This window comes from Artemia sp. Qi Xiang Cuo, unplaced genomic scaffold (genome assembly GCF_049724085.1).
Source record: "Artemia sp. Qi Xiang Cuo unplaced genomic scaffold, ASM4972408v1 HiC_scaffold_3212, whole genome shotgun sequence".
NCBI lineage: Eukaryota > Metazoa > Arthropoda > Branchiopoda > Anostraca > Artemiidae > Artemia > Artemia sp. Qi Xiang Cuo.
In genome coordinates this window covers 5,648-22,489 of record NW_028300605.1, presented here as the reverse complement: position 1 = coordinate 22,489, position 16,842 = coordinate 5,648, and the positions used below count along the sequence as shown (strand labels likewise).

At 35.2% G+C, this 16,842-nt stretch overlaps 1 protein-coding gene across 1 annotated transcript; it reads right to left on the bottom strand.

The window, feature by feature from the left end:
• Positions 1–1,236: 1,236 nt before the first annotated feature.
• On the bottom strand, positions 1,237–14,553 carry LOC148938496 (uncharacterized). The gene is made up of 4 exons (XM_089107748.1): positions 14,487–14,553; positions 13,230–13,400; positions 1,875–2,033; positions 1,237–1,381 (listed from the first exon to the last, which is right to left on the bottom strand). The coding sequence occupies exons 1-4, from the start codon at positions 14,551–14,553 to the stop codon at positions 1,299–1,301; spliced, it is 480 nt and encodes a 159-aa protein (XP_088963874.1). The 3' UTR covers positions 1,237–1,298.
• Between the last annotated feature and the right edge of the window lie 2,289 nt (positions 14,554–16,842).

Below are 16,842 nucleotides of genomic sequence, written 5' to 3'. Positions count from 1 at the left end.
TTCAAACACTCTGCGTTCGCGTGGGATAAAATCGACGAAAGAGAGAGCAATAACTGCCATAGGAGCTTTTATCCTCAGAAGAGCTGAAAATGGGAGCAATAACATGAACCGCATATGAGTTTTGGTTTTGTCCTTCTTTCATTTATTTTCTCTTTTATATTTCATTTCAATTTTGTCTTTCTTCTTTTTTGTCGTCTTTGTATTCCCTTAAACCAGTCTACATTTTTATCCCATAGTTGTAACTTAAATAGTCTTGAACTACTCCAAACGAAAATGGCTTCAACTATTCCTGTTCAGAAATAGAAATAAAAGTGAAGTTATTTCTCTTAAGCTATATCATGTTCGGGAGAAAATTGGTGTTGCACAGAAATTTTTTCAAAAAAACAGCAAAGTAAAAAAACAAACTCCACCTCTACTTGAATAGTGTAACTTTCTTGTTACTTAAAAAGAAAGTTTTTAGATTAATGTTGAGAGGCTCAAGACCTACTTTTGTCTTGCACTGTTTCAGTACTGTGCATTTAAATTTCTTTGATGCACTTGCCTACGAGCCGAAATGCAAACTAAGTCTTACTATAGACTTTTGGGAATACTATTTAAAAACTAAAAACGCGAAGTTTTTGATGGCTGTTTTCTACAAGTACATGAATTCGCCTCCCTCAGACGAGCTCTCTCGAATTGTGCCCCCCTTTGCCCAGCCGACAAGGCAGACATGAAGGCACACAGCTCGGTCCAATTATCTAAAGGAGGATACACCGAAAACCGAGTACTTGAGGAACATCTTCATCCGGCATTGCACTTCTATCTGGAACGATCTTCCTGGGGATATTATCCCTGCAAATCCCTCTGTTGACACCTTCAAAAGAAGGTTCAATAGACATTTAAAACCTCGAGGCCATTGAAAGAGGTAAATGAATAGCGACATATCAGATGCTTTGAAGTACCTGGCGCCGTGAATATTGGAATAAAAAAAAAAAAAATGTTGAGAGACTCAAGACCTGTTTCAGTATTGTGCATCTAAATTCCTTTGATGCACTTGCCTACGAGCCGAAATGCAAACTAAGTCTTACTGTAGACTTTTGGGAATACTATTTAATTACCTATTTGAATGACGAAAATACTTTTGGCAATACTATTTAAATACTAAAAACGTGAAGAACGTTTGTTAGGTAGGAAAAAACTTTCAATAAAATTATCCTTAATTTTAAAGTACAACTAATAATTTCAAATATACCTTCATCATTTCTATCCAGTTCCTGTAAGTCTCATTCAGATGCTATATTCAATGAAACACCCAAAGGTCAATTTTGATGCTCAGATGACAGAATATAACTAGAAGTTTCTCTCATTGTTTCAGTATCAATTGTTGAAGCAGCTTCAGCTTCTACAAAATAAAAAGAATTAACAAATAGAAGATAAATGAACTTTAAGATTGTCTGAATAATTCACCAGTCTACAAACTTATAAAACTAGACATAACAAGAGGTCGAACAAATTTAAGAGTGATAAACTTGATTGTTACGAAACTGATTTCGCAAATTTAGAGTTTTATTCACAGATTTTCATATCAATTAGTTAGTAGCTAATTTTTTTGAATAGAAACATACTTATACTCACTCAATAAAGACTAGAATGGCAAATCAATCGGCACTTTGCTAACATTGTGCATCTTTAACCTATTTAAATAATGCTGTCAATGTTAAATCTTACAATCGCTTTGTGTTTAACGCTTTTATTAACACTTTTTATGGAATTAAAATCTTTCAATAACGCTATTTAAAGCTTTATGTAATGTTTCATGCTTTATCTTAGCAAAAAAAAAAGAAAAAAAATTATGATTAAACACTAATTCAGAAACATTATTCGTTTAATTATACCTCCGTCGTCGATACCCACTTCCTGGGAGTCAAATTCTAGAAGTGATGTGGACATCCTGGGTGAAACACCCTCAGAGAGAATTTGATGTCCTGGTGATAGAGAAGAATTTGAGGTTTCCATTAGGATTGTGGCAGCACTTAGTGAAGGACCTTCAACACCTACAAAAACAAATAAATATAACAAGGAAAAGAAACCCTAAAATGCTATAAAAAAAACAATCTCAACAAATTACTCAGAAACAAAGAGGCTTCCAAACCCAAGAAAGCAACAAAAACAAAAATAGATAGCAAAATTTAAAAGGGCAGTAAAGCAAGAGCCTTGAACAAACTCAGAAGTGATAATCTAAAGATTACAGCAATAAATTTTGGTAATTACCACCTTTTTCACCAATTTTAAAATTGAAATAATTTAAAAAGCTTTCACCTGTTAAGAAAAAAAAAGAAGAAAATTTGAATTTGCAATTAATCAAACTATAGTTCGACTAAACAAGATCTATAAGACATTGTTTGTTCCAAGCAAAGAAACTTCCAGGAGTGTTTTTGTTTGCCGAATTTTTTAGCTAGACAAAAGCAGGTAAATTACGGACAAAAAATTGAACACTTCTTTTATCTTTTTGGATTCAGCCATAGCAGAAGCCTACATTAAAATTCCTTTGTTTCATAAAAAATTTATTTGACAAATATTAGTTTATTATTTCTATATTAACAAAAGCTATTTTTGACGCCAATACACAACAATAAAAATCAAAGTAGATGATAACGTTGAAAATTAATTTTAGTTTAATGGTTTAATTAAAGCATAAGTTTTCTGTAAAGTATGAACAAACTCAAAGAGATTCAAAAAAGATTTATATTAGTCCAATCATATTAGGGTTTTAGGTGGAAGTAATCTTGGGCAGTGCTATAGCGCTGCCTAAGTAAAGAGCGCTGTGGGCACAATGTATTATTTATTTTTATTTTTTTTGTCTTAGGCTAGGCGCACTTCGTATCGAAGGACTTGTCGTAAACTTCGAAAAGTGCTCATTTGATTGCAAATTCAAACTGCTAATGCCCTTTTTAATAGTCGAAAGTGGTTGGAGGGCAAGTAACCCTCCTCTCACGGCCACCATTTCCCCAAACATTCAATCAAAATTATGATATAGCCATTTGATTCAGCGTGGTTAAAAGATTGGGAAATTATGTTCTTGGGGATGGCAACCCCCCTACAGCCCTCAAGGCAAGAGTTGTAAGTTATGCCCAGGCTGCATAAAAGGAATATATAGATAGTATGATCGTATATATTTTGGAAGGGGCTTATTGGATTGATAATCAGAATTTCTAGTCCCCTTTTTAAGATTCAGAGTGATTGGAGGGTGGATACTCCCCAACACATCATGTTTTCCCGAAATGCATCTGATAGAAATCTTGATGTGACCCATTTGTTGTCTCAGAAACTTCAAAAAGAGCTCATTCGATTGAAAATGGAAAGGGCTAGTGCCCTTTTTAATAGTCGAAAGTGATTGGAGGGAAATTAACCACACCCCTCGCATGCCCATCATTTCCCCAAACCCATCCAATCCAAATTTTTAGATAGCTATTTTGTTCAACGTAATTGAAAGTTCCGGAAATAATGTCTTTGAGGATGATAACCTCACCAGAGCCCTCAGGGCAAGGGTTGTAAGTTGTGCCCAGGGGGTATATAAGATATATATATAGATAGGGTGATAGAATAAACTTCGGAGGGGGCTCATTGGATTAGTGCCTTTTTTAAGATTCAAAGTGATCAGAGGGTGGATACCCCCTCCCCATACCTCGTGTATTATCCCGAAATACATCTGATTAAAATTTTTAGTTAGCTAAAAATTTATTTTGTTCACCATAACTGAAAGACCTGAAAATTACATCTTTGAGGATGACAATCCCCCCACAGCCTTCACAATTTGCCAGAAAAAGACCAGAACACAATTTGCGCTTTACTTAAAAAAAAATAAATTAGAAATATTTTCACCTTTCTTACTTTTATAAATAAAAAATTCTCAAAACCTTAACGAAGAAATGTCAGTATATGTCAATTTAACTGACAATCCACTGTCATTTGTTTGTTTTTTTGTTGTTGTTTTTTTCAGTGAAGCACAAATTGTGAACTGGTCTTGAGAAGGAATAGTGGTTATCAGCGCTACTCATGTTAACTTTTGCTTGTTTTGAGTTTGACTCGGTTATTTTTTGTAATTTCTGTTCGTTTTTATTTTCATTTACTTATTGATAGTGATTTGTGGTAGTATTATGCTTAGAAGATTAGTTGACTTTATTTTAACTCATTATTGGCTTAATGGAGCTCTTTACTTTTCTTTGAAAACTTGTCTTGTGGAAAACTTTTTTTAAAATTAATTCCATAAAAGGAGAAACTATGCGTATGCATAGTACTAGCACCCAGTAACAACATATTAAAAATCAGCATTGCAACTTTTCCTAGTCGGCCTACTTAATAGTGATTCCTGATGTTAGGCTAAGAAAAATATATTTTCTGCATTTTCTTTGATTCATTTGAGGGCAACAAAATTTGTCTTATATACATATAGGTGTAGATAAAATCACAATACAATATATAAAATATTAAATCAAAATACAATAGTTTTGCAAGTATTTGAGGAAAGAGTACTTGCAGCAACATGATCCTGAAAGTTTGGGATTGATAATTACACACGCAATACTATTATTTGATATTACACATGCTATGTAATTATAGATATTTACACACCTTACGTGGTAATTAAACACTTTATACAAAGACGAGTATATAACTGGTTACAAATTCAACATATACATTTTATTAATCTGTTTTTTTTTAAACCGTCATTATCTTTTAGGATGAGGGGCAGACACAAAACGATAATTGCAACTGACTTCAATTTCTTTATATTATTTCTTAATTCCTTCCTTGGATTCCTGGCCAAAAGGCAAAGGGCGCTTTGCTGAAAACAATTCGTTGAAATATTTTCACTTTTGTAACTTTAAGAAATCAAAAATTAATTAAGATTTTAGGGAATAAATATCAGCATATGTATATTAAATTTACAATGCACATTTTTTTTCAGTAAACTACAAATTATATTCTGGCTTTTAGAGAGCAAAGGGGTTTTGAACCCTACTCACATTAATTTATGCTCGGTTCGAGTTTGACTCTAATATTTATTTTAATTTTTGTTCGTCTTGGGTTTCATTTATTTATTGATACTAATTTGGGGTAGTTGTATGCTTTGTAGATTACATGATTGTCCGGACGCCAGGTGTTAAAAATGTCAACCATACCACGACGGAATGCGGCTGCTACGAGAATTAACCTACCCTCCACTCCCTAAATTGACCATGCGGATTCAAAAATATCAACGGCACTTGCTTGCGAGTGGTGGAACACTCCGAAACTTGACATTTTATTATATTTTGGTGTTTCCTTCAAGAAAATGCATGTTCCACAAAGTTTGAGGTGCAGTTTTCTGCTCAAACAGAAATGCCTAGAAGCCATAGAATGTTTTCATAACAAACTAACACGATTAGTTACAAAAAATGGCAGAGTTAAAGAAAATGGCAAAACTATATGTGTCTTGAACAGTCTTGGAAAATACAAACAAGATCAAATTAGATATTAGATATATAATGATATTAATTGTTGAAAGATCCATCAGTTCAAGATTTTTTTTCACTGTAATTTTTATTTTCATTTTCAATGCTGTGAGAACTGGAAAATAATAAATTTGTAATATATGAGTAATTCGTTTTCAGTGAAGCACCAATGACGCAGAAGGCTTCAGGTTTTTACAGTTAAAGAAGGGGAGCAGTATCCAAATTTTGCTTGTAGTGAAACTATATTTGGCTTGATTAATCTTGAAAAGAACTAATAAATTAAACTGAATATTTGATGCATAATGATATTAATTGCTAAAAGCTCATCAGTTCAAAATTTTACTGTAATTTTAATATTTATTTTCAATATTAAGTACAAAAGAAAACATTTGTAATATGATTCGTTTTCAGTAAAGCGCCAATGACGCAGTAGGTTTTAGGCTTCTGCAGTGAGCTGATACCCAAACTCATGTTTGTAGTTATTTTTATTCGATTCAAACTTGATTTGCATATTCAATTTAAGTTTCACTCGTTTTAAGATTTATTTATTCATTTACATTAATATATACTGTATGTTTGTTCGCATTGATTGTTTATTTAATTTCTGTTCGTTTTAAGTTTCATTTATACTTTAATAGCAAAATATCTGTTTTTGTTTTAAGCTTGATTTTCATATTCAATCTAAGCATTTTTCGCTTTAAGATCTATTTATTCATTTATATTATTACTTGTTGTACTTTTTTTTGCTGTGATTGTTTATTCAATTTCTGTTCGTTTTGGGTTTCATTTTTTCTTTAATAGTAATTTCTGGTCGTTTTGAGTTTGAATTTTAACAGGTATTTTTATTTCCCGAGCTTAAGTGTAAAATGACCGTTACTTTTATTTTAAAAAGTTATTTTTCGGATTTTTTTTTAAATTAATTTTTGTTCATTTTCGATCGCAAAAATTTGCAATTTTGTATGGCATGGGGGGGGGTGCTTCCTGTCCGATTATTCTTGACTTCAAAAAGTGGATCGATAACTTTAAATTTAAATCGAATGAGGCTTTTTTCAAAGTCTATACGATTACCTCTTTGACCTTATATATGAACAATAGACAGCTTGCATAACACGTGGACAGCGATTGACAACAATGAATGGATTGAAAAAATAGCTCCAATAAGGGGGTTTAGACCATTTCACTTGCTGACACAAAGAGATCACGACTGTTTGGAATTGACCTTAATAGGAATTTGTGTGCCAAAGAAATTTTGCATCTATCACAGAGTATGGATTTTAACCTTATAATTGGATAAATATAATAGATTTCCTATGTGTTCTTCCCATACAAAACCCCTTCCCATAAGTTATAAGCCCCCCTTAATAAGTTATGCCCCATGGCAAAACTTACAACGCCTACCCCGGGCCCTGGTTGGCTTTGTCGACACGGGAGTTTTTTGTCATAAGAACTTTGAACTATTTTAACAATCTATCTCAAAAGTTTTATCTGATGCATTTAAGGCGTGGAGGAGGGAGAGGGGCTAGTTCCCCTTCAATCTCTTTTGACTCTTAAAAAGTGAACAAGAAGTTTCAATTCTCAATCTAATGAGCCCTCTCTAAAGTTTATACGAGCATCCCTTCCACAAGAAATAATATGAAGGATTCGGAGAATCTTTAAATTACAACCCCTGCCCTGAGGGCTTTGGGGGAGTTGTAATCCTCAAAGACCTAATTTCCAGAACTTAAAACTACGTTTAATAAAATGACTGTCCTAAAATTTTGATTGGATGTGTTTGAGGAAAAGGTGGGCGTGAGAGGAGGGTTAGTTGCCCTCAAATCACTTTCGACTATTACAAAGGGCACTAGCCCTCGGAATTTCCAATCGAATGAGCCTTTTTTGAAGTTTTTACGACACCGCCTTCTATAAAAACCTTATATGCCCCCAGGGCATAACTTAAAACTCTTGCCCTGAGGGTTGTGGGGGATTGTCCTCCTCAAAACATATTTTCTATCTGGAAATCAACTACGCTGAACAAAATGGCTATATCAAAATTTTGATTGGAGGTGTGTGGGGGAATGAGGGGCGTAGGAAGGGGGCTAGTTACCCTCAAATTACTTTCGACTATTAAAAAGGTCACTAGCTATTTGAATTTCCAAGTGAATGATCCGGTATTTAAGTTTCTACTACAACGCCTTGTATAATAACCTCATATGCCCCCAGGGAATAACTTAAAACCCTTGCCCTGAGGGTTGTGTGGGAGTGTCCTCCTCAAAAAAATATTTTCTATCTGGAAATCAACTACACTGAACAAAATGGTTATCTGAAAAGTTTGATTGGATGTGTTTGGGGAAATGATGGGCGTGGGGGGAAGGGGCTAGTTGCCCTCCAATCACTTTCAACTATTAAAAAGAGCACTAGCCCTTAAATTTCCAATCGAATGAGCCTGTTTTGAAGTTTACGACAACGCCTTCTATAAAAACTTTATATGCCCCCAGGGCATAACTTAAAACCCTTGCCCTGAGGGTTGTGGGGGAGTGTCCTCCTCAAAAACATGTTTTCTATCTAAAAATCAACTACCCTGAACAAAATACTATCTCAAAATTTTGATTGGATGTGTTTGGGAGAATGATGGGCGTGGGGGGGGGGCTAGTTGCCCTCCAATCACTTTCGACTATTAAAAAGGGTACTATCCCTTTCAATTTCCAATCGAATGAGCCTTTTTTGAAGTTTCTACCACAAAGCTTTCTGTAAATACCTTATATGCCCCCAGGGCATATCTTAAAACCCTTGCCCTGAAGGTTCTGGGGGAGTGTCCTCCTCAAAAACATATTTTCTATCTGGAAATAAACTACCAAGAACAAAATGGCTATCTCAAAATTTTGATTTGATGTGCTTGGGGCAATGATGGGTGGGGGGGGGGGCTAGTTGCACTCTAATCACTTTTGACTATTAAAAAGGGCACTAGCCCTTTAATTTCCAATCGAATGAGCGTTTTTTGAAGTTTCTACGACAACGCCTTCTATAAAAACCTTTATGCCCCCAGGGCTTAACTTAAAACCCTTGCCCTGAGGGTTGTGGGGGATTGTCCTCCTCAAAAATATATTTTCTATCTGGAAATCAACTATGCTAAACGATATGGCTATCTCAAAATTTTGATTGGATGTGTTTGGGGGAATGAGTAGCATGGGGGGGGGGGGGGGCTAGTTGCCCTCTAATCATTTTTGACTATTAAAAAGGGCACCAGCCCTTTGAATTTCCAATCGAATGAGCCTTTTTTGAAGTTTCTACGACAACGCGTTCTATAAAAACCTTAGAATACTAAGGATTCTATCTGCAAAATCAACTATGCTGAACGAAATGGCTATCTCAAAATTTTGATTGGATGTGTTTGGGGGAATGATGGGCGTGGGGGGGAGGCTAGTTGCCCTCCAATCACTTTCGACTATTAAAAAGGGCACTATCCCTTTGAATTTCCAATCGAATGAGCCTTTTTTGAAGTTTCTACGACACCGCCTTCGATAAAAACCTTATATACCCCCCGGGCATAACTTAAAACCCTTGCCCTGAGGGTTGTGGAGGAGTGTCCTCCTCAAAAATATATTTTCTATCGGGAAATAAACTACGCTGAACAAAATGGCTATCTCAAAATTTTGATTGGATGTGTTTGGGGGAATGATGGGCGGGGGGGGGGGGAGGGCTAGTTGCACTCCAATCACTTTCAACTATTAAAAAGGGCACTAGCCCTTTAATTTCCAATCGAATGAGCCTGTTTTGAAGTTTCTACAAGAACGCCTTCTATAAAAACTTTATATGCCCCCAGGGCATAACTTAAAACCCTTGCCCTGAGAGTTGTGGGGGAGTGTCCTCCTCAAAAATATATTTTCGATCTGGAAATCAACTACGCTGAACAAAATGGCTATCTCAAAATTTTGATAGGAATGTTTTTGGGGGAATGATGGGCGTGGGGGGGGGGGCTAGTTGCCCTCCAATAATTTTAGACCATTAAAAAGGTCACTATCCCTTTAATTTACAATCGAATGAGCCTGTTTTGAAGTTTCTACGACAACACCTTCTATAAAAACTTTATATGCCCCCAGGCATAACTTAAAACCCTTGCCCTGAGGGTTGTGGGGGAGTATCCTCCTCAAAAATATATTTTCTATCTGGAAATCAACTACGCTGAACAAAATGGCTATCTCAAAATTTTGATTGGATGTGTTTGGGGAAATGATGGGCGTGAGGGGGGGGGGCTAGTTACACTCCAATCACTTTCGACTATTAAAAAGGGCATTAGCTCTTTAATTTCCAATCTAGTGAGCCCGTTTTGAAGTTTCTACAACAACGCCTTCTATAAAAGCTTATATGCCCCCAGGGCGTAACTTAAAACCCTTGCCCTGAGGGTTGTGGGGGAGTGTCCTTCTCAAAGACCTAATTTCCAGAACTTTCAACTACATTGAACAAAATGGCTATCTTACAATTTTGATTGGATGTATTTAGGGAAATGATATAACTTAAAACCTGTGTTTAGGGGGGGCATAACTTAAAACCCTTGCCCTGAGGGTTGTGGGGGAGTGTCCTCCTCAAAAATATATTTTCTATCTGGAAATCAACTACGCTGAACAAAATGGCTATCTGAAAATTTTGATTGGATGTGTTTGGGGAAATGATAGGCGTGGGGGGGAAGGGGGCTAGTTTCACTCCAATCTCTTTCTACTATTACAAAGGGCACTAGCCCTTTAATTTCCAATCGAATGATCCTGTTTTGTAGATTCTACGACAACTCCTTCTATAAAAACCTTATATGCCCCCAGGGCATAACTTAAAACCCTTGCCCTGAAGGTTGTGGGGGAGTGTTCTCCTCAAAAATAATTTGATATCTGGAAATCAACTACGCTGAACAAAATGGCTATCTCAAAATTTTGATTGGATGTGTTTGGGGGAATGATGGGCACGGGGGGGGGGGCTAGTTGCCCTCCAATCATTTTTGACTATTTAAAAGGGCACTAGAACTCTCGATTTTCAATCGAATGAGCCTGTTTTGAAGTTTCTACGACAACGCCTTTTTTAAAAACCTTATATGCCCCCAGGGCATAACTTAAAACCCTTGCCCCGAGGGTTGTGGGGGAGTGTCCTCCTCAAACTTATATTTTCTATCGGGATATTAAATACGCTGACCAACATATCTAACTAAAAATTTGGATTGGCTGAGCTTTGGGGAATAATGGGCGAGGGGGAGGGGCTAGTTTCCCTCCAAACACTTTCGACTATTAAAAAGGGCACTAGCTTTATGAATTTCCAATCGAATGAGCCTGTATTGAAGCTTCTACAACAACGCCTTCTATAAAAACCTTATATGCCCCCAGGGTATAACTTAAAACCCTTGCCCTGAGGGTTGTGGGGAGCGTCCTCCTCAAAAATATATTTTTTATCTGGAAATCAACTACGCTGAACAAAATGATTATCTCAAAATTTTGATTGGATGTGTTTGGGGAAATGATGGGCGTGGGGGGGGGAGGGGGCTAGTAACACTCCAATCGCTTTCGATTATTAAAAAGGGCACTAGCCCTTTAATTTCCAATCGATTGAGACTGTTTTGAAGTTTCTAAGACAACGCCTTCTATAAAAACCTTATATGCCCCTAGGGTATAACTTAAAACCCTTGCCCTGAGGGTTGGGGGGAGTGTCCTCCTCAAAAATATATTTTCTATCTGGAAATCAACTATGCTGAACGAAATGACTATCTCAAAATTTTGATTGGATGTGTTTAGGGGACTGGTGGGCGTGGGGGGGGGGGCTATTGGTCCTTCGTTGACTTTTTAATTGTCTAAAGGGCAATAGAACTTTCGAATTCCAATTGAATGATCCCCTTTGAAGATTTTTTAACGTCCCCTTCCGTATGAAGTGCCTCTGGAAAAAAATAAATAATAATAATAAAACATTGGAGCCGTATGGCCATTACCATAGGCAACGCTAAAACGCTGCCTCTGATAACCGTTGAGACTAGGCAATGATAGCGTGCTTTGCATTGCGTATAAGATATTAAACTGTGTTTTTTTTTTTTAGATGGGAGAAAAAGGTACCTAGGTTAGATTAGGTTACGCATTTAATATATGCAATGCTTTACCCCTTCCCCCTAATGTGCAAATATATAGCCCAAATTTGTTTCTAAACTATTATATATTCATCCTATTTAATTTTATTTAATTAGCATTAACCAAACTTGACTTTTTAGAGAGGCTCTGATAACGCGAAAGTACCCGATTTTCTACGACATCAGATCTTCTATAGGACCTATGTATATACAACATTAGAGAGCGGTAGCCCACCTCATATAATTCGCATAAATTTTGATTGGATGTGTTTGGGGAAATGATGGGCGTCGGGGGGAGGGGGCTAGTTGCACTCCAATCACTTTCGACTATTAAAAAGGGTACTAGCCATTTAATTTCCAATCGAATGAGCCTGTTTTGAAGTTTCTACGACAACACCTTCTATAAAAACCTTATATGCCCCCAGGGCATAACTTAGGGGAGTTTCCTCCTCAAAAATATATTTTCTATCTGGAAATCATCTACGCTGAACAAAATGGCTATCTCAAAATTTTGGTTGGATGTGTTCGGGGGAATGATGGGCATGGGGGGGAGGGCTAGTTACCCTCCAGTCATTTTCGACTATTAAAAAGGGCACTAGAACTCTCGATTTCCAATCGAATGATCCCCCTTTGAAGTTTCTACGACAACCCCTTCCATATGAAGTGCCTCTGGGGAAAAAAATAATAAATAATAATAATAAAACATTGGAGCCGTATGGCCTTTACTATTACTATTACTTTACTATTTACTATTAGAAAATTTATAAACACATTACACAAAATAGTTAGTAGTTGCCGTTAGAGGTAGTCATAGTAGAGCTTTCCGTTAATCACCAAATACTTGAACGTGAGAGGAATTGTTTTTGGTAAAGTACCACACACACCATATCGTCAGTCGGTTACCAAAAGAACGTATCTCCATAATTGTAAATTTTCAGAAGAGCAAATACGGGCGTGGGGACTTGAAAATGATTGATTTAGTTTAAACTGGTTTGAATTATGTTTGCACTGGAATGGCCTCAGCTCTTTGTTTTTTGTCTTCTTTCAATTTTTGTCACTAAAAAGTACTAGGAAAATCCGGTTTTCATATGCCCCAAAAGAAGCATTTTTCTAATTCTAGGAGGGTTTATACCCCATGGATCTCAATAGAATTTCATATCTAACACAAAAACTGATTTTCGTCTCTATTATTGAAGCCCAATAGGACTTGTTACGCACCTCTAGTTTTATATTGCAAAACGAATAATTCGTCATGCAAACTAAAATCTTTTTAATTTACTGGCACAAAATGAATTCTAAAATTTGTCCGAATCTAGCATAATTCAGGAAAATAATAAATCAATTTTTATCTTAATTGAGAAAGAAATATAAAAAGTATAGTTCTAAGCTGTATTCTCTGGCTTCCAGATATACAGAATTCACCAGCCATCTTTCAACAAACACTTTGAAAGTTGTTGTTAAACTTCAAAACCGGTTTATGCCCGTTAAACTTCACTTCTGTTGTTAAACTTCAAAACCGGTGCATACTGGAATAAGATAAGAGAAAAGTTAAGATTAAGATCAATTAAGATTTGTTTAGAGTAAGATTAGTTCAAAATGCTAAAATGTAGTCCATGTACCCTAGTTTTTTTTTATGAAATGTTCATGATATACATGATTCTACAAACCAAATGTTTGAAAGATACCTTCATTGTCAAAACTGATGGGTTCCAATTCCTGGGTGTCAGCTTCTAATTTAAATGGTCCTGCAATGTTGGGAAAAGTAGTCACAGAAACAGCTTCAAGCTTAGGAGACAAACAAATGTTCGAAGCATCAAAGAGCTCCTCACTCTCACTAGAAAAAGTATCTTCAACTTCTAAAACAAAACATGAATAAAAAGGATATAAGACACAATAGCAAAGCTTTCTGAACAAATTCAACTGTTTTTCATTTTACTATTAATTTTAAAACCTTTTCAAAGAAAAGTAAAGGGTAACATTATTCCAAAGATGAGCACAAAAAAGGACAATAATTTCTTAAGTATAGAACTACCATAAATCACTAACTAAAAATAAACGAAATGCAAAACGAACATAAATTAAAATGGATAACCAAGTGAAACTCAAAACGAGGAGAAACTACCACAAAGAGGAGTGGGGCTAGGGACGTGTGGGCCTTCTAAAGACAATAACATAATTTGCACTGCAGAACATAAAATTTTTACATGTATTTTTATAACGTTTTTATGTCAGACAAACATTTCAGGGGGGGGGGCGGTTGAACCCCCTCCCTTTTCCTGGATACAGCTTTTCAAAAAAAAAAAAATTAAAAACAGAATAATATAGCCAAATGCAAGGGAATTTAGGTTGAAAATGTTGTATATAGATTAAGATATTTTTATAAAATTGCATTAAAATATTGTTGTCTAATTCTAACAAGGCATCCTTTAATACATTTTAGCAGGGTTTTGTATCTTTGATTTATACCCGCTATATAATTGTGATCTTTTTTTAATGTTTTGTTAAGCCAGTTACAAAACACCTAAATACACTATTTAAAAAAATAGTATAAAAGAATTACGACTAGTAAAATAAGTTGATCATTCAGATACATATTATGGCTGCCACAAAACAACCTTCACTCTTGGTTGTAATTTTTTTTTTTTTTTTTATCATGCCTGCATTCAATAAAGAGAAAATTCTTCTGCCTGATGTAATATTGCCTTCTCAAACATACAAAATCACAGTTAAAATTTTAAGCTTTTATTTGTTTTGTATAACAAAACACTTTAATCTACCTTAACTCTTATGGGTTTGATAGGAGGGTATATGCAGTTACATATTTATTTGTAACTTTTTTCCTGAACAGTAATTAATAAGCAAGAGAACACAAGAAATTATTTACTAAAGCAAATTAAGCTGTAATTTTATTCTTTTAGAGTAATTTTAATTGAATAACTTACCATTCTTAATAGCACAATCTTCAGAAAAGGTGACACCTCCAGCCATTGGAATTTGAGGCGATTCCATAATAGACCCTCTGAATCAAGTAAATACTGCTTATCAAATTTATAATACATACTAGCAATAACACTTGGATAGAATACTCCAGTAGTACAAGGGGGAGCAGAAGCACAAAGTCCTTAAAAATACACAAGCTAAATTGACTCCTTTGAATTAACTCAATGCTGATTGTGCCTTGATGCAGTTGAAAGCATAATTTAAACTTCTTCAGCAGCCAATAGGATCTGAAATATGATTAGTTATGATTTTTTTTTTTTTTAATTAAGAGCAAGCTAAAATTTAAACACTGTCTCCTTATCTAACTGAAATAAATTGTAGTACAACAGATCCAGTATGGACCTTAATTTTGCTCCAAAGTGCCAATTAAGGTAGGTTTGGAATTTAAGTTATAACCAAAATTCAAAGTAAAACTGCATATTTGAATTTTTGACCTTAAAAATTTAGTGGATGGGAAAGGAGTATTCTCATAATTGGTCTTGAAGTCCAAACCAGAGCCTCATATTTTGCAGCCAGTTTTAAATTTTGAACCTAAGCACAGTTTTATATTTTGCAGCTAGTTCAACTGCTTCATCAATAAGGATGGTTAAGAATGGGTTGTTTTCCTTTGTTTCTTTTGTAGAAGAGGAGGCAATGAAAGTTCAAATACAGTATATCTTTCTTTTAATTTGAAAAATAATTCAATAATAAAATTGCAGAATAAACACTTTTATCAACTACGAAAAGTGCCACTTTCAGAATCCAATTCGAAATCTACACCAAAACCAAAAAAGATATTTTCTGGTTTTGCTGCAACTCGACTCTTCTTTTACATATGTTATGCAACTTAAAAATGTATTAGCAGACGCACAGTCCCAGCTATCCTGCACAACAGTCAATCAGTTGCTGATCCTGAGCTGAATTTTTCAACCAATATTTCTGATCTGTTTTTTCCTTCAATTCCAGTAGTCTATCCCACACCTTCTTTATATGATGTATAACATAAGAAGGGACCAATTCTGATTACTGATACATTGGTTCTAAAGGAACTTACACTCCTCAAATTGTATAAATCTGCCGGTCCAGATGGCATTCACCCGTGTATCCTACATGAATGTTGTACAATTTTGTGTCAACCTCTTTCCCTGCTGTTCAAGTTGTCATTAAATCTTTCCAGACTACCTCTGATGTGGAAAACTGCACATATCATTCCTAGATTTAAAAAGGTATATACGACCTTGCTGAAAATTATTGACCAATTAGCATGACATCAGAAGTTGTTAAGTTTATTGAAAGAACAATAAATTCTGCAGTTGTTAAACACCTTGATGCAAATAATGTTTTACATAGTTCACAACATGGCTTTTGTTTAGGAAGATCTGTTGACACCAATCTCCTTGAACTGTGTGATCACATCACCAAGTTGATTGATATTGGGGTGCCGGCTGAGATGATTCTGCTTGACTTTTCTAAAGTTTTCGACAAAGTTTGTCACAAGCAACTTGCAATTAAATTACGTACAGTCAAGCTTGAAGAAAAATCCCTCCTCTGAATCCTTGATTTACTTTATTTGCAATCTAAATGGGTGCGGTTATCTGATGATTCAGATAATTGTATTCTTTTTCCCTCTATGTATGTTCTGAGTGGAGTTCCTCGGGGAAGGGTTTTGGGCCCTACACTATTTAATATCTTCATCAATGATGCTCCTTCCATTATCAGCAGTAAATCAACTTTATCCAGACAACCTAAAGCTTCTTGGACAAGTTTTGTCCTGTGAAGACCATGCCCTGATACAAATAATCTTCAACTGCTGGGTCAATGGGCTGAGGCCTGGCTTCTTGAATTAAATGTTGCCAAGTGCCATATCATTGACTTTGGCAAGCAAATTATTTCTGAGACCCCACTGGCTAATCATGATAAAACGAAAAACTAGTAAAAATGAGAAAAACAAGGATTATAGAAACCAGTGAAAAATATAAACTAAAATGCAAATATTTTGGTAAAGACCTCCGCTTAACCGTCCTCAGTGCACAATAATAACATAAAAATTACTAATAAAACTCCAAGGATTCTATAAAAAAATTTCAATCCTTAAAACAAAGCACAACTAAAATTTGACGACCCATTCCATGTAATGGTGAAAGAGTTACTGAATAAAAAAATACAGTACTGAAATGGGAATTCAATTTTTTAATTTATACAGAGCATTTTTAAAAACTAAACACTTTCCAGGTAAAACATCATCACAGATTAGGTTAGGATACAAAATGTGAATTTTTTTCATTTAAGTAAAAACTATCAGAATTAATTAGTTCATTA